This window comes from Triplophysa rosa, linkage group LG10 (genome assembly GCF_024868665.1).
Source record: "Triplophysa rosa linkage group LG10, Trosa_1v2, whole genome shotgun sequence".
In the NCBI taxonomy this organism is placed as follows: domain Eukaryota; kingdom Metazoa; phylum Chordata; class Actinopteri; order Cypriniformes; family Nemacheilidae; genus Triplophysa; species Triplophysa rosa.
This window is the reverse complement of record NC_079899.1, coordinates 25,207,173-25,230,754: the sequence shown is the minus strand read 5'-3', so window position 1 is coordinate 25,230,754 and position 23,582 is coordinate 25,207,173. Positions and strand designations below refer to the sequence as shown.

Genomic DNA, 23,582 nt, shown 5'->3' with positions numbered 1-23,582 from the left:
AGAATTTTTTTACCCGTTTTTTTAAAGTAGCCTAACAAATATATATATTTTTCAGTATAATCATTTACAAATTTAAGAGCACGTCTCTGCTCAATAAGTGATTAAATCTGAGATCACATCATGTCCATAACAAAAGTAAAAATATACATCTGAAAGTTGAATTTGTATGGTCAAAAGCCAAGCTGTGATGAATGGTAGCCGTGATGTTTATGTTATGCTGCTGGTTTACAGTGCAGTCGGTCAGATGTGTTGTAGTTTTTCTCTGCTGGTCTGCAGCAGATGGTTGATTCTGTGGGACAGATGTTGCTTACAAACCCTCACAGCTGGACAGTGTGCATGACACCACCCAGAGGAAACTTTACACCTGACAGCATGCAGAATTGCAGACAATTCACCCACAGTTCAAAAGAAAACAAAGTTTCAGCTTTTCTCCTCTCTGTATCACCTGATACACAAAGATAAGGTTGTTTCTTTCTGCTTTCTCAACTTGAATATGATAAATCATTAATCTGTTTTCACAAACATTATATTACATTTAATCATTTAGCAAATGAAATGGGAATATTAAGCAACTTGTTTACACTCAAGTTTGACATCAAAGACGAGTTCTATACGGAGAAAGTCTTGAAATGTTATTTGGTTAGTTTTTGCATCAGTTTCTGCACCCAGTATTGACTATTATCACAAATACTTTTTCACTGTATTCACTGATTTGATAATGTGTCATGGTATTTTTTTACACTTAATAGGATGTGATGCTTCAAAATGGTCCTATAACGTTTATTTCACACTTGTCCTAAAATAGAATGTGATTTTTTAAAATAATTTTTGTGGTGATTTTATAAAAGTTGTGTAAAGAAGTGGGAATTCAGAGTTTACGAGATTAATGACCAGTTCTCAAAAAAAAAAAGTGATTTTATACACTTTGTGTGTGTCTGGATTCGACAGAAATTATGTTGTTGCTCTTTTGTTGTTTTTAATTTTATTACTTTATACCCATTATTGCTGATTTTACACTGCTGTAATAAGATTTTTTAACTGCATTGTGTTTTTGGAAAAGTTCAAGAGCTCATGTGCTTCCTTTATCTTACAGCGCCATCTAACGGGGAACATGAGAACCACACAAACATTTTATTGGGCAGTTTTCACACTTTTTAACAAAAAGTTGATCTATAAAAAACGTTTTATAGTATTTTTTTATTTTTTATTTATTAAATATAATTATAATATTGTGTATTACAGCCAATCCTATCTGCCTTTCTCTGCAAGTTTGACAGAACGTCACACACTAGATAACTTCATTCGGAGGGATGTGAGGATAAATCAATCTTACTCGTCGTTCTGGTTAAAATAGTTATGGAATGTTACCTGACGAATGGGAACCTGAACACACCATAAAACCCTGCTGGAATACTGCCTAAAACACACTACATAATCATAAAGAAATTTTGTAATCGTTTTGGAGTGAACAGCTGATGGTTAATAATGGTATTTGTGATTGAAAGGGATGCACTGGAATGCGCTCAACTCTGCATTTAAGTGAAACGTCGGATGTGTCTTTTGTTATGCGTTGCACTCATTAAAAGTGCGTTGCAGTCATTAAAAGTGCTTTGTGTTGATGTTGTTTAGTTTAGTAATTTAAAGTGTTTTGTGTTGATCTTGTTTTTCTGGCTTGAGTTTCAGGCTGAGGCGGCTCTGACGTCACCGGAGGACCGGCCTGACAGACTCTCACACACAGGCGGATTAACGCGAATTAAAGTCTCTCTCCACCGGGACTAACAGCCCATAAACCGGGATACGTGATTTCTGACCTGGGATTCCCTCAAGCAGCCGTTAAAATCCGTGTCTGCGTTTCTTAAAGCTCGCGTGGATGTTCGGGAATAAACTCTGCTCTCATTTCCGGTTGAGCTGGAGCCGTCCGGGACACTTTTCACCTTAGTTTAAGGTGTGTGTTTACCTGCCCGTATTTCTGTCACAGCTGCTGAACGCGCGGATGTCGCGATTATAAACAACAAAATTGCGTTGATTTGGCGACATTGTGTGAGTCGTGTCGTTTACGTGATCAATGGTTTTGATGCTTTTGGAGTCGCGCGACGGGACGCTGTGAGGTGACAGCTCGCGCGCACTTTAAAGTTTGTCTAATGTGTGTTTTTTGTGTTTTAAAGTGTTTTGTGTGTGATTGAAATGGTGTTTTTAATGTTCCAAAGTGTTCCGTTGCTTGTGTTGTCGTGTTGCAATCGTCGAAGTTTGATTCTCGTCCGTATGGATGATCGAATTTACCTCAGGAACATCAGGACGTGTTATGTGAAGTTTAGTTTATTATTTGATCGAGCTATTTAAGAGGTTTGTTTTAGACGTGTGTTGTGTTTGTGAGATAATGTGACTTGGGATGTAAAGATGTTTGATTTAACCTGTAACGTCTGTTTTGTGCTGTAGTCTGAAAGTTTTGAGGAAAAACTTTAACATGTCAAAGTGTCGGTTCGTTTTTCAAGGCCCTGGACTTGTGACGTTTAAGGTTTTAGGTCAAGTGTTTAAATGTTTAAAAGAGTTTTTATTTTGGTTTGTTGATTTTGGTACAGACCTGATGTCATGTCTGGTTAATACATTTACATAGACACTGTCTTCAGTTGTTACAAAGTGGGTTATTTTTATTAATTATTACAGAAATATCTTACTTATTATATACTAAAGGAAATATGCTTTTTAGATTTTAATGTTATGTTCTTGTATGCTTCGGTGGATTTTGTACACTGATTTACTTTGGTTAGTGACCTTGAAAAAGTGCTCAATAAATATTTCTCTGTCTTCTTTTCTATTGTTTGTGACTTTTGGACCCCACTGTCACTGTACGTTTAGGGGTTAAGTGTCATTTTTCTGCATTTATGTGCGGTGTGACTTTCATTTGTATGGTACGAATATTTCATGCAATTTCTCATTTAAAACTTCTAAACTCTAAACATTGTCTGTAAAATGAATATATTGTGGTTTATTATGTAATTTTGTTATATATAATTGGTCAGTTCCCTGATCGTGTTCCTCTCATATCTCGTGCAGCATGCTGATGGAGTTTTGATGGTGTAAAGATGAGCGTGACATCATGGTTCCTCGTGAGCAGCTCCGGCACACGCCACCGCTTGCCACGGGAGATGATCTTTGTTGGCCGAGAAGACTGTGAACTGATGCTACAGGTGAACCCCACACACACAAACATGTGTTGAAACGAATAATGCCCTAAAACGACATAACTGGCTGAGCTTTGTTTATTTATACAGCTCTTTGCTGTCAGCAGTTTGAAGTTTTGGTCAGCTTCATTGACATCACAGCTAATGTTTTCATATTGATCTCGCATTTAGCGCTGACCTCTGACACAGGGAACACAGATAACTAAGGGCTATACAGGTCACTACACTGCAATGAAAGATCACGAAATTGGTCAAATATTAGATAAATAATATCTTTAACACTTGTCTTTTCAAAAGATAAAGACAACAAAGTTCTGTCCTTGTTTATTTTAGTCTGTCTTTAAACACACTCAAATCAAACTTGTTTCCAGAATGTGACGCGAGACTCAGCTTTTCTCTCTGTTGGGTTGTCTCTGTGTCCCTCCCTCTGCATTTTTCTGTCTCTTGTTCCGCTGACACCAGAATGCTGCTTTTTCAAATTGTTTATACGCTTCTCTTCATCTGTGGTTAGTTGAGAACGGCCCACTCACCACAACAGTCAAATGCCCCGTCCTGTGTATTCATGCACGCTGACGGCGTCCAAACCTCAAACTCTCCCTCCTGCCGCATAATCGCTCATAAACTGAGATTCTTGAGGGTATTTCTGTCACATATTCTGCCAGCCACAGACTCTGGCTTACGTTCAGAAGCATTTTTTAAAAACGCTTTTTAAGCGAGACATTTGACGGGTTTAAAATGACAGAACAATAGGTATTGTGTTGAACATGAATGCAATATTGTGACTGTGTGTGGTTTCAGATGTTAGTGGATCATCTTCATTGTTGATGTGCTGAACTGCATGTGTGCTTACTGTAAATTGATGTCCATAAAAGTGAACGCATGAAACCAGAGGAAAATAAGCAGAAAGAAAACCGGAGGCACAATGCAGCCTCGGTGTGTGTGGTGACCTCAGCTCAGAAGAATTACTCATGATCACTAATGAGGCTGGAAATGAATGTGGTCAGTTCTCTATGAAGCGTGAGCAATGTCGACTGTAATGTACTGTGTATTCGGACCTTCCTGTGGCCAAATATAAATGTTTATCTAAGTTTACTGATAAGTCTCTCCATGGAGAAGACGCTTTTGTGGAAACATCTGAAGCGTTTTTTACCCGCCCCTCACGCAGATAACGTTGTTTAGCCATGCTGTTTGGTCCTCTGGATGATACCCGCAGACGGATCAATGTTCTTACAGCCGATCTCTTCCACTGTCAATATCTGCAGACGTTTTAGATTAAAGGGATACTTCACCCAAAAGTGTCAATTCTGTCATCATTTCCTCACCTTCAAGTTGTTCCAAATCTGTATACATGTCTTTGTTCTGATGAACGCAGAGAAAGATATTTGGAAGAATGCTTATAACCAGACAGATTTTGCCCCCCATTGACTCCCATAGTTGGAAAAAATACTTTATCATTTTATTTGTTCTGTTGAACACAAAAGAAGACATTTTGAAGAATGTAGGACAGCAAACAGTTCTGGGGCACTTTTGACTACCATTGTATTTTTTCCAACTATGGGAGACAAAATCTGTCTGGTTATCCGCATTCTTCCAAATATCATTATAATAATAATTTATAATGATTTGGAAGAACTCAAAGGTGAGTAAATGATGACAGAATTTTCATTTTTGGGTGAAGTATCCCTTTAAAGATTGTTTTTTCCCTTTTGGTATACGTATATCAGATTTGCTTGCACATAGGGCTGTCACACTTATTAAATAATCGTCTCATCGCAATTGTTTGACATAATCACAATTATTTCAGAGAACCGCAATTATTGTGAATTCTTAGAAAGCAAGGGTGATCTGCAGTATCTTCTGCATTTTACATCCACCATCCTTGATCTGCACTCACTGTTACATTCAAATGACATTTCTACATCATTTGAGTTGTATCAGATTTGTATTTTTTTGTGTTGATTTGTTTAGTTTGTTTAGTTTGAGTGCTCAAAACAGTCTTTTCGGTTAAGGTCACTCTATAGTAAATATGATTATTTACAAAACTTTACAACATTTCTAAAGGATATGTTTTCTTTGTTTAATAAATGAATTGTCATTGATCTTTATATAATCAAAGCCTTAAAACAGACAACTAATCGTCATAGTCGCAATTATTTAATAGACAATTAATCGCCAGCCAAATTTCATAATCGCGACAGCTCATTTATTTCATGATAAGGCTTTGCTGTGTTGCTAAACTTCTTTTTGTTCTTTGTATCTTCACAGTCTCGCAGTGTGGATAAACAGCACGCTGTCATCAACTATGACGCGTCCACGGATGAACATCTGGTCAAAGACTTGGGCAGTCTCAACGGGGTGAGTTTACCATAGCTTACGATTGCAAGTGTACATTTTATTTGTTTACTATTTGCAATTGAGGATCTTAGTGAAGCTTATGTTCTTCAAAACAAAACAAAAAAAACATTTCATTTGTGTCCACAGACCTTCGTGAATGACCTTCGAATCCCCGATCAAACATACATCAGCCTGAAGCTCTCTGATGTCATTCGCTTTGGATATGATATCCTTCCTCAAACCAGAATGTATCTGCAGTGTAAATACTTTGTGCCTTGTGTCAGGGTTTTTAATCACATTCGTATTCCCCGCACCCTTGAATCCTCCCTGAAAAAACAATATCCATGCAGAAACGATAGTGTGATAGTGACCAGAAAAGCAGCTTTCTTGTTTATAGGACAGATTTGTTCAGAGCACTGCTGTTGTGCGGGACAGTGTTGTATCAGCTCATTAGAAATGACGGTACAAGCAATTTTAAAAAGTCGTTGATCTTGAAGTTTTGTCCTGCTGTTGTATCGTTCATCTGCTACATTATTGTTCTTGACTTTGTGCACATTCACATATATACATTCTGGAGAGAAGCCAACACAAAGTGCCCGAGGAAGCCCTCAAGGTAAATTGTGACACCGCGTCTACACCGGATGCGACCGGCGCGACACAAAACAACAACGGCTTGTTCTTAATGAGTTTGTCGCGTCACGCCGCATCCAGTGTGGACAAAATGTAAAATTATTATAATTATATTATAATAAAGGTTCTAATGCGTTCTATTGTCTTTTATCGTGTCGTGTCGTGCCGCACCGCCTCCGGTGTAGACACGGTGTGATTGTTTATTTGTTTTTATTAAGAATATTCTGTTTTTTAAAACATGGACAGGATGTCTGGCATGCTATTCATGTACGATAGAAATATTTTATAGTCGTGTGTGTGTGTGTGTGTGTGTGTGTGTGTGTGTGTGTGTGTGTTGAGATCTCTCAGCTCAACTGTAATTTCTGTTTTCTTGATTTCAGCATGAAAAATACACAAGTCAGCTACAGCTGAGTCACGAGACGCTGGAACCCAAGAAACGCACCCATACAGATGAAAGACATGTTAAGCCAGACAAAACTGAACGGAAAAACATCACAGGTAACATACAAACCCTGCATCCTCCTGTCTTTATAAAATACTTTATCAAAGTTATCCCTGTTTGTATCAATACATCAAAACAACAATTCACCAGAGCATTGCTATTATATAACAATAGCAACATTTCTCCTTTATGAGAATGTAGTAAGAACTGACAGTCCTTTTTCAATCCCTTCGTCTGTCTGTTATCAGATTATAGGAATAAAATACAGCTTCTGTATCACATCTACTGTATTTGCATAATGAATTGTGATTGGTTGGTTTGAATCCGTTTATTCATCTGTGGTTGCTGTTGCACATTGAACAGCGTTCCTCCATTCCAAGAACGCAAAGAATGGACCTGTGTTCTCGTGGAGATGTTCTCGGATGGACGTGCCGCAGTGACTTATGGGACATTAAGCGGGTTCGGTACGCGCAAGTCTGCATTCAATGCATCCTTGATATCAAGAACACATTCGGGTACTTTCACGCCTTGTGTTCTTGAGTATTGGAACTGGCAGGACGGTTATTGATGACTTCGAGCGAGAACACAAGACCGCTGAAGAACGCATATTGAGAAACAGCCCTTGTGTGTTTCTCATATTTGAGAAAACAAGACCTGCTGGTTGTCATGACAACATCAAAGCATCTCTGAAGAGACTTAAACCTAAACTAACTTGACAACTGTTCTAATGCTGTGCTCTCGTTTCCTTCAGGAAATGCAAATGTAGTTTGAATATTGCTAATGTTGGCAATGACCTCACCGGCCATTTGTTAACGTGATGGTGAAAACATCCGTCAGTGTTACTTTGTACTTTGACAGTTGATTTGTTATGGGACCAGGAGACATTTAATCTGTTTAATATCGCTGCAGGTGACTGCAGTGTCTAAACACGCGGCATGATGCGATTACTGCACGGGTTAAACCCAAACTACTGTCAAACTCGCTTACCCAGAGCTCATCTGTTGTGTGCTTGCACACAAACTTATTCATGTGGACAAGAATCCTAAAATAAAACAGTTTGAACTGTTTTTTACTTTGTAGAGTTTAATTATTATTATTATTAAGTTATTATTGCTCATACTTGAAGTTAGTTGAGGTTTTCAAAGGATGTGAAAATCAGATTGTTCATAGTAATATTCCTTAATTCAAATACTTGCAGTCACTAAAGCTAAAGGAGTGTCCTGACGTGAAGTTTTACTCACTGAGTAAGGACACTTGGAGACGTGTTTGTTTAGTGCTGGTACACAGGAATAGTGTTGCTCATGGAAAAAACGAGACGTTCTATCGCTGCTTGAACTGGAAGATCTGAATCATTCATCATGGCTGTAGTCTCCACTGAGTTTGGAGTGAACTTTCTATTAAAGGAAAGCTATTGAGATAAATGCACTTTAATAATAAACCACTAGCGTGTTTTAACTCGTAGGTCATGATACTTCTTTTTTAAATCCTTATCCATAAATTGATGGTGGAATTCGGTCATAATGGGAAAGAAGTTTATTTACAGCGTATTAGCTTTAACACTTACAGTGTTTTATATTCACTGGTGAAACTCATTGTGTGAGTTGTCGCTATCTGTATCTTCGTTTTTTGTTGTTGCCTGGTCCTGCCCAACTGACTCATGGGATTAAATCACGTTTAATCACTTTCACGCTTTTAGATTGATGTTTCCTTGTTTAGTTTTTATATTTTGTACTATTAAACATTTCATTACATCTCTGATGTACAGCAAGTAAACAATCTCGCCAAAGTCCCAAATGTATGTTTTCTTTACATTGTTGTCTAGAAATGGTTTTTATTTGCTTTGTGTGTGTTTGAAGGCACTCAGGTTTGCTTTGACCTTCCTGTCCGGTTTGGGTGTTGGCTGTGAGATGTCAGTGTGTTCTCATACAGAGATACTCACTTACGTCCTTTAAAAGTGGGTCAACATCAGTGTCATGGATTAACGTTTTAGAAATAAGATGGATAAGTGACACTGTTAAAGTTTGGTTGTTTAAAACGTTTAAAATATTGAGCTACTTTGGCCTCTAGTGAAACTAGTGTTGTGTTCTAGTTGGTTGTGTCTTGTTATAACTGTTTGTTGATATTACACACGGTCACCATCACAACAGCGTCCATGCTGCGGCATGTCTGTTATCACTGACAGACAGCATTAACACACAGCTGACAGTTTAGATCGCTTCGAATGCACACGTCTCGCTGGGTAGGGTCCAGACTGTCTTCTTCCCTATGGGCTGCAGGCCAGACACACGCAGGGAGATAGAAAGTTTAAATTTACAGTAAGATATTGAACTTGCTACCCATGCAGGTATGTAGAAGGTATTAAATAGAAAGTTATCGCTCAATGTGCTGCTTGTATTTGTGTTAAAGAATAATTATGAATTGGTTAATTGAGCTTTTTAAGTGTCTAAATGATTGTCTTAGCAGTGGTACTACTATCCAAGGTAGATTAATTTTTGGTCTTGTGTTACTGATGTCATTGCAGTAGGCGGAGTTAGCTCTGTTTGGACAGTTCTGAGTAGTTACATCACATCCTTGTTTGGTACATGCCAACCAGGGTTGCCAGATCTGTGTAAACTAAAACCAGCCCAATGACCCCAACCAAGGTTATTTTAGTTTACTAAAATTAAAACTTTGAAAACATTTCTCTTCATTGAAATTAAAAATAAAATATTGACCTAAAATTTTTTGGAAAAACTTAACTAAAGGAAAAATTGAAATGTTGCCTCAAAAATAAACTGAAATAAGTTTAAAGCACTAAAATTATAATAATAAACCAAAACTAAAATAAAAATTATGTAATCTTATATAGCAACATAAAAAAATAATTATACAATGACAAAAGCATATACCAAAATTGCTAAAACTTTAATTAAAATTAACATAAAAACTAAAAATCTAAAAATAAAAGATAATTAAAAATAAGTAAAACTAAAATCAAAACTATAATAACTCTGACCCCAACACAAAAACTCAAAATATATCACCCTTTACCTAAAATACATATTTTACAGTCATACATTTATAATACATAATACATTTATTGTACACACTTTTTCTTGAAAATCACTGCATACACTGTAAAAATGTCACAAATTTCAGCTGCTTTAAATTTTTAAGATAAATAAAATTAGCTTGGAGACACTTGAACTTAATTATATTGAATTGACAAAAAATTGAGTTGTAAAATAACTAGATTTTTTAAGTCGGTTCAATATAATTATAAATTTAATTTACTCGTAAAGATAAATTGATTTAATTTCAGATTGACAGATTATGAACAAAATACATCAAATTTAAAACCACGGAATATGAACAACCTGCGACAGTTAAAAATAACCAAATTCCACAGACAAAGTGTAGACCTGGCAGCCCTAACGTCACTGGGTTTACTGGCGTTACATTTACATTTACATTTAGTCATTTTGCAGACGCTTTTATCCAAAGCGATTTACAGATGAGGGAAACAATGGAAGCAATTGGAACAACATAAGGACAACAAAAAGCATAAGTGCAATAAAAGAAAATTGGTCTCATATAGCCTATCACAGTGTACAGAGCTAAGGTGGGTTTTTTTTGTTACATCATATTAAAACTAAACGCAACAGACAAAGTCAGTAAAACACAAAGTCTTTTGTGGTTGTCAACATGTATGCCATAAATGCTTTTTATCCAGATTAACTTGTGTTTAACCCAAAATAATGAATTATCAAACTCTCTCTGTTCTCTCACGTGACAGATCCGTCCATCTCCAGACCCACTCCTCTATACGGTCAGCCGTCCTGGTGGGGCGATAATGATGAAGATTTTAAAGGTCAGCGGCGTGACCCAAACGGTCATGAGCATCACTCAGGTCTGAAACCCTAAACCCTAACTGTCTCCTGCACTCATTAAACCCCAAACTACAAAAAATATCTGAGAGACTTTATGAAACCCAAAACTTTTATTGCTGTTTCAGCACCAAAGAGGTCATCAAGTTTTTGATACAAAGTCACACATTGTTATTTGTAAGTATATGCACAGGAAACGCCATTCTTTTCAGATGACAATGTGTAGCAATCGAGCTCTCATGTTGCGAGAACAGAAAAATCCTGGTGTGATTGTCAGCCGGTGGAATTCGGTACTAAACTCCACGTTGGCATGAGCTTTAAAACATGTCTGAGTGGCCTGCCTTGTGATAGATTAACAGCCGGCTTAGCCAAAAGCCTCATGTGAAGGTCATTGTGTTTTCTCTCCAGTCTCAAAGTTTTAAGAGAGATTAAGAGTGACCATAGCAACGTTTCATTTCACCCATTTCAGTTATTTCAGGTTTTTGTTGCTTTAGTTACATTTGATGTCTTAGTGTTCAATTTAACATAGACTTAGATTTACAATATTACATAAATCTGTACGTCTGTATTTTGATAACTTTTTGTGATATTATTGTTCAGCCTTTAGACAAGGTTGTCTTTATTTATGTGTATTTCTAAATCACTTTACATGTCCAGTGTCAACGTGATAAAGAAACAAACAAACTACCATGACTTTTTTTGTTTGTTTTTATTGCATCATTCTGGTCAGATCCACATTGAAAAGACAATGATAATTTTCGTCATCAGAAGGGTCCACGGTCGTCCGCACACCGCGTCCACGTGCAGGTCATTTTTTTAGACTGCGCGGATGTGCCACGTACAACAGCGCATGCGCGAAAAAAGTGCACTAGTCCACTAGGGGTCAATACACACACAGAAAGTGTGCAGTACACTGAGTTGGCAGATGTCTTAATCCGTCTTTGCCATGGGTTTTTATTAAAAAGCATTATCTCCTATTATAGAAAACCAAAAGGAAGGCTTCGGATGTGATGTGCATACATCTCCAGAAGAACTTCAAGATGGACAAGGAAAGTCTATTTATTCTTACCGGAAGGAACCAAGCTACTTTGAGATCCCTACAAAGGAAATCCAGTCAAAGCCCAAAACTGGAGCTCTGGAAGTTCAGGAGATACCCACAAAAGACACAGACAATAAAGCTCCTCCCACACCGCCAGTGGTGCAGGGTCATGCCTCCTTCACCATCGAGTTTGATCAGCAAACCCCTGGAAAGATGAAAATCAAAGACCACGTCTCAAAGCTCTCCATCCGTCAGCGCAAGAATCCCGGCAAGGAGTCAATAGCCATGCTTCCCGAAGTGATGTCGTTGGAAAACAAAGTTGCCGATTGGTTGGTGCAGAGTGATGCGAGCATGCTGGGTAATCGAGATGTTCACTCTGTGTCAGAGGACCACTACAACAAGACTTTCAAAGGTATACGATGACAGTGAAACATTTGTGTAGTTAGAAAACAGTCTTTGCTTAAATTCTTTTACTTGTCATTTCTAGATGAGGTGGAACCAGAAGAAACAAATCTTTCAGGGACTCCTAGGATTGTCCCGCCACATTCTGTCACCCCTCCAGAGGAACATGATTACCCTGTTAACTACACTCCAGAGTCCAAAAGCCAAGAGAAACAAGACCCTCAGCAAGCTTTTGTGATCGAGTTTTTTGACGATAGTCAACGGAAAAAACGTTCACAGTCGTTCACCAATAACATATCGTCTCCTGACTTTCAATCTGCTCTTAAAAATAAGTTGGATAAACGAAAAGGTACAAACACATCTACTGGTTATAATCCACCTACTCAACAGTTCACCATTCCTCTCAAAGGCTCTGATGGCTCTCAGAGGGCTGGATCCCTCCGACGAGAGAAGAGTGAAATCCGGATGAGCACTTCTGATTTTTCCTCCCGCTCGACAGGAAAACCTTTCAGAAGCGTGGGCCGCAGGTCTAAACTAGCGCAGGACTTTGCAAGAGAGTTGCAGAAAATTTCAAAAACAGCTTCTGCATCTACGTGGAAGCACAACTCTAGTGAATCAAATCTAAATGCCACATCAGAGATTTCAACAGAGAATGGTGATTCCCCAGTGACGCATCATAGTCTTCCTACCACATCTCATTCAAATTCTCATTACCTGAATCAGACGCTTTCAACATCGCTTTACCAACCGTCAACACCTCCAAACTCTTCATCGTTACACATGGAGGACGACACTGTAGATGTCAAAGCTACGGGTCCCAAGCAGGAGGAGGAAGACAGTTTAAGTGATGCGGGAACCTACACCATTGAAGCAGAGGGACCTGACAAAGACATTGTGGAGGCACGAAGCATGATCGATCAGGTACAAACCCATCAGTTCATCCTGGTTAACTTCTGATTCCTAATGTTTAGGTGGTTGGTAACTCAAAGTCAAATTTGTCTCAAATCAAATTTAAAATGCTTTGACTGTTTCATCCGGTCGAGAATCATAATTAGACTTCCAGTAGGTTGGATAGAAATAAAAGCCCTCAGTATTGACAGATGCTTTATCATTAACAGGTGTTTGGTGTTGCCGACAGCAGCCAAACCTCAACATTTAAACCTATAGCTGGTCACACTGAGGGCAATGATAGTCTTCTCAATGAGAATAGCTCAAGCCCAAAACTGGGCCAGACAGACCATAATGACACAGCCAAGAGTCCTGTACAGGTAACCTCTCACCTAAAAAAAACATACTGGCTTAGGGTGATGGGCAGCAATCAGTAAATCTGTCAATCAAACATTCACACTACTCTCTCTCTCTGGGATCTGTCTTGGGTTTGATTGATGTTGTTGTCTGTGTCTTTTGGCTCTTTTCTGATTTTGAAAGGTGATCTGATTCTTATTGAAATTGAGATCTTTATTTGTTGATTCCTAAGTGTTTTTTGTCAATTTAACATTCAGTTGGTTTATTTAATTGGATTCATCTTCTGTACAGATACAGTCGATGAAGTCATTGACACCTGTAGGCACTAGGTGGGTTTCTCGATGGGCTAGCTTGGCCGACAGCTATACAGATTCTGGTCCTGCGTCAGGACTGTTTGATATCCCAACACAGGTTGATCTTGCCAACGGAGGTATGGATAACCAATTTTCATTCTTTTGCTAATATACCCATTTTTAAATATTTGCTTGCACGTTTTTTTTTTTTAACTGATTGGTACTATAATGATTTTTTCATGTCTGTTCATCCACCAAGTTATGCTTAACCGAAGCGCTGAGAACTCAGAAGTGGTCCAAGGTACCAGAGCCAGACGGGTTCTCCCTCCGGTTCCTTCCGACAAGATTGAGACTCCGCTGCCCGCAATACTTGTCCAGTCTGACTCTTACATGACTGAGAGGACTTCACACGTTCAAAAGCAAAGGTGGGATCCCCAAAAACTGAGTGTCCAAGATGATCTGGACCCGGACAGCCTGAGTGATGCCAGTAAGTCTGATGATGGTTCTGTGGTTGAGCAGTACAAACACAGTCCTGTCAGAACTGGAGGGATCCGCTCTTACAAGACCTTAGCAAATGAAGATGAGGCTACGAAAGACCAAGATTCATCTCCTAAGTTCTCTACAGCTACTGTCACAAGACAGAATGCCAAGCTCAGCAAGAACAACCTTTCACCACCCAACATTGATGATCAAAGCAAGGTGCCATCTGAGAGGACAGAAAATTCACTTTCACTTTTCAGACAGGAAAGTTACACCAAAGTAGGACCCAGTAATGACATCCAGTTATCCAGATTGCCTCATATATCTAGTCAACCTTCTAACAATGAAAGAGAGACCTTAGAAGCTTTTAAAGGTGTGACCGGTCAAGACACTCAGTCTTACCTCAAAGACACTGAAGACGTTCTAGCTGTCCTGGAAGCCAAGATTCTGGAGCAGCAACAAGGAGTTAATGTTCGCACCAATCCTGAGGATTCTCCATCTGGGGAATCAGATATAGATACCTCCAGTACAGTCAGTGAAAAAAACGCTTACAATTCTGTGCCCAGGAAACCAGTGGTCCTCCGAGGACTCTTAAGAGACAAATCAGCCCCAAAGACATCTGAAGACTCCTTGTCTAAAAAGAGCCAGTCCAGTGTGAACGACAACAGCGATAAAGCAGATCCGAGCAAGCGTTTTCAGCTTCGTCGAAACCTCACTTCTTTAGACTTCGGATTAGGTCATCAAAGTTCCCCAGCACCTCTCAGATCTGATGCAGTCTCGGATCAAGAATCAAGTTCCTTACCTTACAAAAAGTACACTGTTCCCCTTCAGAGGGAGAACTCGAGCAAGTCCAAAAGCAAGGTAAACCAAGCCCTAGCTCGCTCTAACAGCCTCTCCGCTCCGAGACCCACACGAGCTTCGGTGCTTCGCCGTGCACGTTTGGGTGAAGCCTCTGACAATGAAGGTACAGAAACCGACCGCATGTCTCAGAACTCGGACAGCAACCCCTCTGCCAACAAAGTCACCCAAGAGACCAAAAAGCTTTCACGACTGGACATCTTAGCATTACCCAGAAAGAGGACGGGCTCTTTTACTACACCCAGTGACACGGAGTCTTCCGCAGGTCGAACAGGCTTTTCAAACCAGAGTACAGAGTCGAGTAACACTGTACGGAAAGCTTCAGTTCCAGACCCCAAAGCTCTTCTGCGGAAGACTTCGGCACCTCCAAACAGATAACCCATCGTCCGTGGACGCTCCAGTAGTGCCAAATACGCCAGCAGCACTGCCAGTGAGTACGACATGGCCGACAATTATATTTGATTACATTGATGATATTCTGATCATTTGTCACTGTGAGCTCATGCAAAAGTTGCAAACAATATTTTCATTGATGGTTTTGACTTTGCACCCATTTGCCAAGCTTTCAAATCTTAATCCAGTTTACTTTCGGTGTCTCTTGTTGACCATTGACTGTAGTCACTGACTCAGTGTTGAGTGTCCTGTTTGTGTCACCTGACTGGGCCAATGACTGTGTTTAACTAACAAAAAGCCATTTATTTGGCCAACTTTAACGTTACTAATATTTTGGCCACACTTTATTTTGACAGTTCACTTTGTTGTCCCCAACTGCAAAGTTACTTATGGTTCATATAACGTCTAAAGTGGACTATCGAAATATGGCGTTACCTTTAGTTTTTAGATAACTAGATCACCAAACTAAAAAAGTTATTTCATGACATTTGGGGAGATAACAGTTTGAAAACTTTTGGCCGGTTGAAAAGCAGCTCATGAATGGGTTTTTTCGGTGTCTTTCTCATTTCTCTCTTTCTCTCTGTCTTTCTGTCTTTCCTTTCCTACTTTTTTGTTTCTCTCCCATCCTCTGATGACACGGTGTACCAATCTCCTCATTCCTGATCACCTGGGCCAAGGCTCCAGGAGACGTCAGAAGGGTTCAGACTACGCCTCCACCTCGGAGGACGAGTACGAGTCTAACCATAGCACCCCTAAATACAAACGCTCCCATCATTCAGGGGCCCAGCAGAACCCCAAAACCCATCCGCCAGGTCCGGTGCGAGCGGTACCCAGGCAGAGAGACTCTGAGGGTGAGGGACATGAGAGCGACGCCTTCCATAACTGGACGTCTCACAGCGCTGAGATCGCCAGGTGAGAAATGACAACAAATGTTTCTTGACAGTCTTGTTTTTTTTATTTGGGTTTTCGCTTATTAAAATAATTCTGTTTTTATTTGTTAGGTTGAGTCAGGACCTAGCTAAAGATCTGGCCATTCTGGCTCGAGAGATTCACGATGTCGCTGGAGACACTGAATCTCAGAACGCTTCTGTGGAGACAATGGCACCTGCAATATCTGCCCACGAAGAGGTATTTCACCTGTTATACTCTTTTCCACGTTAAAGCGTAAAAAATGAAAATTTGCTGTTCATTTACTAACCCTCAGCCATTGAAGACGTAGGTGTCATTATTTCTTCAGTAGATTTTTAGCTATATTGACATCTTTGTAGGCAAATCAGTTGGTCTTGGCAAGGAACTGAACGTTATTTACAACATTATAACCAATCATCATCAAGGACCACGGGTTTAGCTAATAATCTTCTTTACTGGACAGGGGGTATAAAAACAAAAAAATGTTAAACTCATTGTTGATTTTTCTGCTATGAACAAGTTGGCATTTCTTAATTTAGTATTGTAAAAGCGGGGGATTCTCACGAAACCACTGAAACATCATGGTCGTAAAGATTTGAATTATAAAACATACAATTCGGTAACACAAAAAATGATCATAATAAACATACTTGTGTTCTCTACCTTGGACAAAACATAATTTTGAAAAAGTAATGAATTATTTATGTGTTTTTCTGCTGAAATTCTCATAGCCGTAACGCGTCCCGGTTTGTCTGAGTGAATTATATGTTGTAATTTAAACCGAGTAAAATTAAATATTGTGAAAAAACAATTGGACGTTCAATTTGATGTTCTCACATTACAAAAAATGACCAAAAAGTTTGACAGAATATTCATGTATAATAAAAATGAAGAAATAGTGGAAGAAAGAAGTGTCCAGGACTGATATTCTCATCCATCCACAAAGATATTTACATTAAGTTTGATTTTATGTGAAGAAACGCATCTATTGGTACCTTTTAAATGTCTGACAAGTTAACAAATTACTTTGTTTTTCTAGTTAAAATGTAATATTCTCTTGTCACGCTGTGTAGACGACTTTTTCCCTTCTCATTACCAATACAGGTAGTTTTCCACATTTAAAGAAATTTTACATATATAATTTTGTTTTAAAATATAATTTAGTAATGTCTTATTATGTATGATTAATAAAAACTTGTTTAGGCATGATGACTTCGCTTTTTTTAGCAAAACATTCTGTGAGATTGACCGTTTTAAATGGTTACGGTAATGAGAATTTTTAAGGCCTTTCTTTGTAATTTTTTTTTAAATTGTGTTAAACTGTCAGTAAAAGTTTTGAAATAAATACCTTTAAACATGTCATACCTTGTTTTAAATGAATATAAAGGGAATTAGTTGATACAAGTGTTTTTAAGAAAATCATGTTTGACATCTTAAAACCAAAATTTCCGGAACTCGGACAACTTTAGGTTTCAGCGCCATAGAGAAGCATTGTAAAATCCGAAGCTCACGGTGTTATGCCACAAAAACGGTAAAACGATGTGCCCACTGATTCCAGTTTTCCTGAGAGGATGGGGAATATCATTTATTTTATTTCATTTGCTAAACGTTAATGTCATCATGTGCTTCAGCAAGGTATCACTGGCTAAAAATGGTAAAGTAAGCGAGTCCCTGCTAACATGCACACCTAAATAACTGTTCTCACGTCATGTTCATTGCAGGTCACAAACACATAAACGAAGGTCTGCATGTCAGTGCCTTTCCCTATTAAACTGGTTAAATGTATCTAAGGGGGGCGGGGCTTAGCGATAGGTCAATCAGAATCGAGTATTCAGACAGACCATGGTATGAACGCGTATAAAGATCTTTGCTCTGTATATTATTCATTGGCATCATCACTGAGCTGTTGTTTGTTTGGTTTTCAGTTGCGGCATCAGATTCCTGAAACCAGTCTGACTTTCCCTAAAGAATCTTCAGGTTCTGCGTTGAGTGATGAGGCTGTTAGTTATCAAGACCTCCGACAGCAGAGACAAGATGAGGTCGAAATGCTGCATCTCATTCTTCAGTTGATGTTTTGTGTTGTATATTGTTATCCGATGTGGAATGTCGGGGTTTGCTTCTGAGTATTTGAGTTGAGGGATGGGTCACGATGGTCCTAACTCTTCTCTAATGTCACACATTTCTAATTCTTTGTTTTCTTCTTCTGTCAGGTTTCGTTGAGCGATGTCATGTTAAATCCAGTGACGCAGGTTTCACTCGCTATTCGGGAGAACACAGAGGAACTTACAGACAAAATCAAGTAAGGCTTGTTTTTCATATCATGCTACACATTCTTCTGCGTGGACATTTAAATGATTGGGGTGTCTTCAGGTTTAGTTCTTGACCCTGCTGTGTCCTGTAGTTTCTGTATGTACACTACAATAATGTGCAGGTTTCTCACTGTGTATTTCTTGCAGGGCTTTGTTTCATGATAAGACGGATATTTTGGAAGAGATTGATGCGAGAGTCAATGCTGCTGATGATTCACCACCGTTTAAAACTCCAAACAAGGTCTGTTACTATCACCCCACTAATACACACTTCTTCATTTCATATGCATTAAAGACCGTTAAATGATCCAAATTTGGTCAGTTATGAAGTAGATGTTAATGTGAACTTCCAACATTGGTGAAGAACTTGCTGAATGACATTGACTAATGTTTTTTATTGACTATATGTTCATGTTTTTATATACGGATGGTGAAAATGATATTTATAAAGTATTTACAGGTTTGGATGTTGAATCAGTTTCTGTGAAATGAGGCGTGTTATCAGTGAATATCAAATATCTGTTAGAAATGAAAAGGACCGGAGTGCGTGATAAAGTACAGGAGAAACAAGTATGCTTTTTGAAGTTCAAATTCTCTCTCTTTTAGGAAGTTGCATCAATTCTGAAAGAGCTCAGACGAGTTCAGAGACAGCTGGAAGGTCTGTGGATTGTTGTAAACCTTTGGCTCTTAGGATGCCATAACTTCACGTTTTCATCCTTTTGACCAGAACTCGTCTAACATTTATTGTTCACTCGTACTGTAGTCTGTTCTTTAATGATGACTTATGTCCTGAATTTTGTGACTTTACTCTCTCCTTCTTCTCCTCAGTCATCAACACCATCATGGATCCACGAGGGAACCCAGATCTCAGTAAGACGTTCCCTACAGCAGTCTCTTCTCCAGCTGCTGTCCGGAGCTCCAGATCCTCATTGAGAGACTTGAGATCCTCTCATCGCGGTGGTGGACCCACACCGAGCGCTCGACGCACGTTTAGAAGCTCTGACAGAAACGGTTCCATAGTATGACAGCTGCTGAAATCATCACTAGTCACTTTGTTGTTGATTTAAAGCTTTTGGCACATAAATGTAAATCTGCATCGACACTTTTATGAAATAAAACTCGACTCAACTGATTGTTGTGCCACAAGTCTGCATTATCTTTTGGGAAAAAATGACATGAACTGTTTGCACATTTGTTTTTTGTTTTGCTTGAAACAAAAAAGCGGTCTTGATCATACAGACCTCAACCCGTGTGACATCACACAGCGTCACGAAGTCTCGTACAGGCATTTTCATTACATGTTATGACTGTAAATACACTGTTATTGATTTAATTTGTTGTTTTTTTGTATTGTTGATATGAATATATGGTTAATTTACATGATTATTTAAATCTCTGTCTTGTGATGGATGAGATATTTGTATATGTTCAGAATCATTAAAGAATTATTCAAACAAAAAATGGTCTCTTATTGTTTTCAATACAAAGATGCTGTAAAAGTTGTATTACTACTATTAAAAGGTACTTTATTGTCATGAACGTGTTTAGTTACAGTATATCCATTATACAGAAAACAAGTAATGATGACAAGAAATATACAAGATCACCATAACAGCAAACAATAACGTTATGTTAAATTAATGTGCTGCATTAAATGTACAATATGAAAAATACAAATACAGTAAATAACATAATAAAATGAAATGTTTGCATGAAAATAAGATGTTTGTAAGGCCCTCTACGCATTGATATATAACGTACACAACTCAAAAAATATATACCTAAATAAATGTAAACTAAATAAAACCACCTGCAGTAGTAGGCCTACATGACCATTCACACATGTGAATTAAACTGATCTAATATGATTTCACAACACTAAGAGTTATCTGGATTGCAATGAAGTAAAAAAACAAATGAAAAGGCCTAAAAATTCTCCGTCTGTGTCGTTGTGTCTGTCCTCACTGATGGTTAACTGGTTACCATGGTTTGTTATTCTCATCGTCACCCACCTGGAAGTTCTCTGTCAACTGTGTTATGGGTTACAACGTCATTTGTTTCCTCATGCTTACAACAGCACAGTAAATTGTCAATGAACAGTGTAAATATAAGTGATGCACACAATTACATTTGTGTATGTTCACATTCAGTCGATCATACAAAGTGATTTAAAGACATTATTTAACATTTAGTTTGTACAGTAGGTGTGTGTAAAATGAAATAATGTAAAGTGAAGCTCAAACACGTCGGACTGTGTTAATGTGTAACCGCTAGATGGCAGCAAAGACCGCACGAGAGAAATTCAACCACGCGCAAAATAAACCATCATTTTAACAACACAATCCTAAATAAATAAATATACCCACGATAATCCAGGTGTTCTAGCGGCTGTGGAAGTAAAAAAGCTTTTCTTTTATTTAATGTTAAAAAAACAAAGCATGTGTTCGCTGATCGCTGTTCTGTGCAGCGCCACATGAAGGCCAACACATATTGTTCATGGCAAGGTCATAAGAGTTAAAAATACATTCACAACACACAGCATTCAGTGTCTGTTGGCAGGTAGCCAATTTTATGTCCACTGAGACATTTCTCAAAATATCTTCTTTCGTGTTCTCCTGAAGAAAGAGTCATACAGATTTATAACCACATGGGGGTGAATAAATGATGACAGAATTTTGTTTCCCTTTATTTCCCAGATTTTATTTTCTTATAATACAGAAACACTCAAATTCAAGGCTTACGCTGTACAAAAAAATCAGGCCTCAACTCAAGATTTTGTAGTGACTGTTTAAATGAGCACAAATGCAAATGATGCCAACAGACTGTTCCTTAAATTGACTAAACTGTAGCTCATTAAAAAAATTGAGTTGAGGCCGTAATGTTGTACAGTGTATATGCTAAATAATAATACTCATATGTGAAATCTATAAGATTTATGAACCCAATTGATGCAGCTTCACATGCTCGTATAACCCTGCCCATAGTTACTCAGTTTGATCTTCTCAGGTATGATGACGTTGATCGTGTGGTCCTCACCGTCGCCGGCTCTCAGGAGAAAATCCCTCCGTTGACGCACCAGCTGACTGTACTTCACATTAGCCATCCACGTCTCACATCGATTAAAAAAAATAATGCCCGTTGTGACAAGTACTACCAGACAGGTGAGCAGACCCAGAACGGTCAAACAGACGACTTGACTCTGTGTGGCCAGAGAACCGGACGCTCCGACCGTCTCCTTCATGGTGATTTTTAGAAGCTCACGATCAGCTGGTCGATGCGATCTGTGGAAAGTGTGACCGGGGACTGCTGCTTTAAATCTGGGTTTGACCTTGAGCTTGTTGACATGAAGTTCACACGATGAGCCGGTGAATCCAGGTGGACAGACGCATCGGATCGGACTGTCTGTATGATCGAAGCAGGTCCCTCCGTTGATGCACCGAACGCTGGAACACAGTCTGAAGCTGCAAACGGGGCCTGAGAAAGCCGGCGGACAGATGCAGGTGAACGTCAGGTCACGACGGCTGCAAATGCCGTCATTCTCACATGGGTTGGGATCACAGACGTTAATCTCACAGAAACGTCCGGTGAATCCAGATGGACAGATGCAAGAACTGTTGTCAGATCCACTGCTGTCCACACAGGTTCCTCCGTTCTGGCACGAAGAGCTGCGGATGTGAAAGAGTCATTTTTAGATATCTGTTTATTTTTGACACATCTGCTGATGTATCTTGTTCTCTGGCTTAATACAGCACAAATAACAGATTTAATATGTCGATGCTATAAAATGTATGTGTATTGATAAATAACAGTTTATCACTTTAATGGCTTTGAACAGAACAGGACATCTAACCCCCAACTGCTGCCTAACACCGCTCCAAATGTTTGTGTTCAATACTCGCTGCCCTAGTGTACACTTGGATAGGTTTAATGCAGATCACAAATTCTGTAATGATGTTTAAAAACCTGTGTGTGTGTGTGCGTGCGTGCGTGCGTGCGTGCGTGCGCGTGCGTGCGTGATGTCTGTTACCCGTCAGGTGAACAGGGTGTGTTCTTCTGCTGGCAGTGTTTGCCTGTGAATCCAGCAGCACAGATGCAAATAAAACCATCTCCCACATTCAGACAGCTGGAGTTTCCCAAGCAGGGTTTTGATGAACACAGACCAATGTCTGTAAAAAATGTGTACCCATCATTTATAAAGCTGAAGTTAATGTCACAGCTGCTTTGATTTCAGACAAATTCACAGCAAAAGACAGAGGAAATAATCGGGTTATTAAATATGAAGATTTGTTATTTGTTAGCTGTAAATGAACCTCGATCACAGCGCGCTCCCGTCCAGCCGCGTTCACAAACGCACCGACCCGGTTCCTCACAGGAGCCGTGCGCGCAACCCGCCAACGGGACGCACCGATCACACGCGACGCCTCGCCAACCGGCTCTGCACCTGCAGTTATTAAAGCGTTTAAAATCTCATTTATTCGATTATTACACGATGAACAACTACAGCAACATGTCATTGGATTGAAACCACACACACACACACACACGCACGACGCACGCACGCACGCAACACCACACCAACACAACACTTGCAGTCATGTGATGTACACAGAGATTATATGTTTAATACACGCGCGCGCGCACACACCTGCATTCTCAAGCTCTTACAGAAGCCGTACACACATCCAGAGCGACATTCTGGAGGGACACACAGATTTATCATTAATAACACAACACACAGACAGAAACCAATACACGAGTTTTTACTGTATGATGAAGTGAATAACTGATGATGATGTTAACAGTAGGTATGTGGTGTTATATCGGTGTTACCTTGAGTGGAAACAGAGGTGCAGAAGAGCAGCGCGCACGTGATCCCAGCACGAGAAAAACATTCATCGTGTTCAAACCTTCTCAAGATCTCCCGCTAATAACCATTCATCATCATCATCATCAAATAAATCCAGATGACCAGCAATACCACATATGTGTTTACCGCCTCGAGCTCTATATCAACACAGACCCACGGAGATCTCCAACTCACGTAAGAAGTCACGACAGTCACTGAACATCTCGCTAAGAGACGAGAAGAGAGAGAGAGAGAGAGAGAGAGAGAGAGAGAGAGAGAGAGAGAGAGAGAGAGAGAGAGAGAGAGAGAGAGAGAGAGAGAGAGAGAGAGAGAGGGAGAGAGAGAGACAGAGAG

The 23,582-nt window shown here is 39.2% G+C and overlaps 2 protein-coding genes across 2 annotated transcripts; one reads left to right on the top strand and one right to left on the bottom strand.

Annotated features, from left to right (window-relative positions):
• Positions 1–1,995: 1,995 nt before the first annotated feature.
• Positions 1,996–19,835, top strand: cep170ba (centrosomal protein 170Ba). The gene is given in 19 exon segments (XM_057344403.1): positions 1,996–2,108; positions 3,055–3,188; positions 5,448–5,537; positions 5,664–5,744; positions 6,073–6,129; positions 6,527–6,644; positions 10,364–10,477; positions 11,438–11,905; positions 11,981–12,816; positions 13,014–13,163; positions 13,432–13,570; positions 13,693–15,201; positions 15,842–16,076; positions 16,166–16,292; positions 17,999–18,112; positions 18,284–18,372; positions 18,530–18,623; positions 18,989–19,040; positions 19,211–19,835. Coding segments are annotated over 18 exon segments (4,575 nt in total). The 5' UTR covers positions 1,996–2,108; positions 3,055–3,083; the 3' UTR covers positions 19,408–19,835.
• A 60-nt stretch (positions 19,836–19,895) lies between these two features.
• LOC130559830 (protein delta homolog 1) lies at positions 19,896–22,891 on the bottom strand. Its single transcript, XM_057343110.1, has 4 exons — positions 22,884–22,891; positions 22,693–22,823; positions 22,410–22,548; positions 19,896–22,047 (listed from the first exon to the last, which is right to left on the bottom strand). Exons 1-4 carry the CDS (start codon positions 22,889–22,891, stop codon positions 21,339–21,341), a joined length of 987 nt encoding a protein of 328 aa, XP_057199093.1. The 3' UTR covers positions 19,896–21,338.
• Between the last annotated feature and the right edge of the window lie 691 nt (positions 22,892–23,582).

Coding starts and splice junctions, on each gene's coding strand:
- LOC130559830 (XM_057343110.1), bottom strand. Junction 22,549..22,692: donor GGGAGCGCGCTGTGATCGAG/GTTCATTTACAG, acceptor CATTTTTTACAG/ACATTGGTCTGTGTTCATCA. Junction 22,048..22,409: donor ACACCCTGTTCACCTGACGG/GTAACAGACATC, acceptor TCACATCCGCAG/CTCTTCGTGCCAGAACGGAG.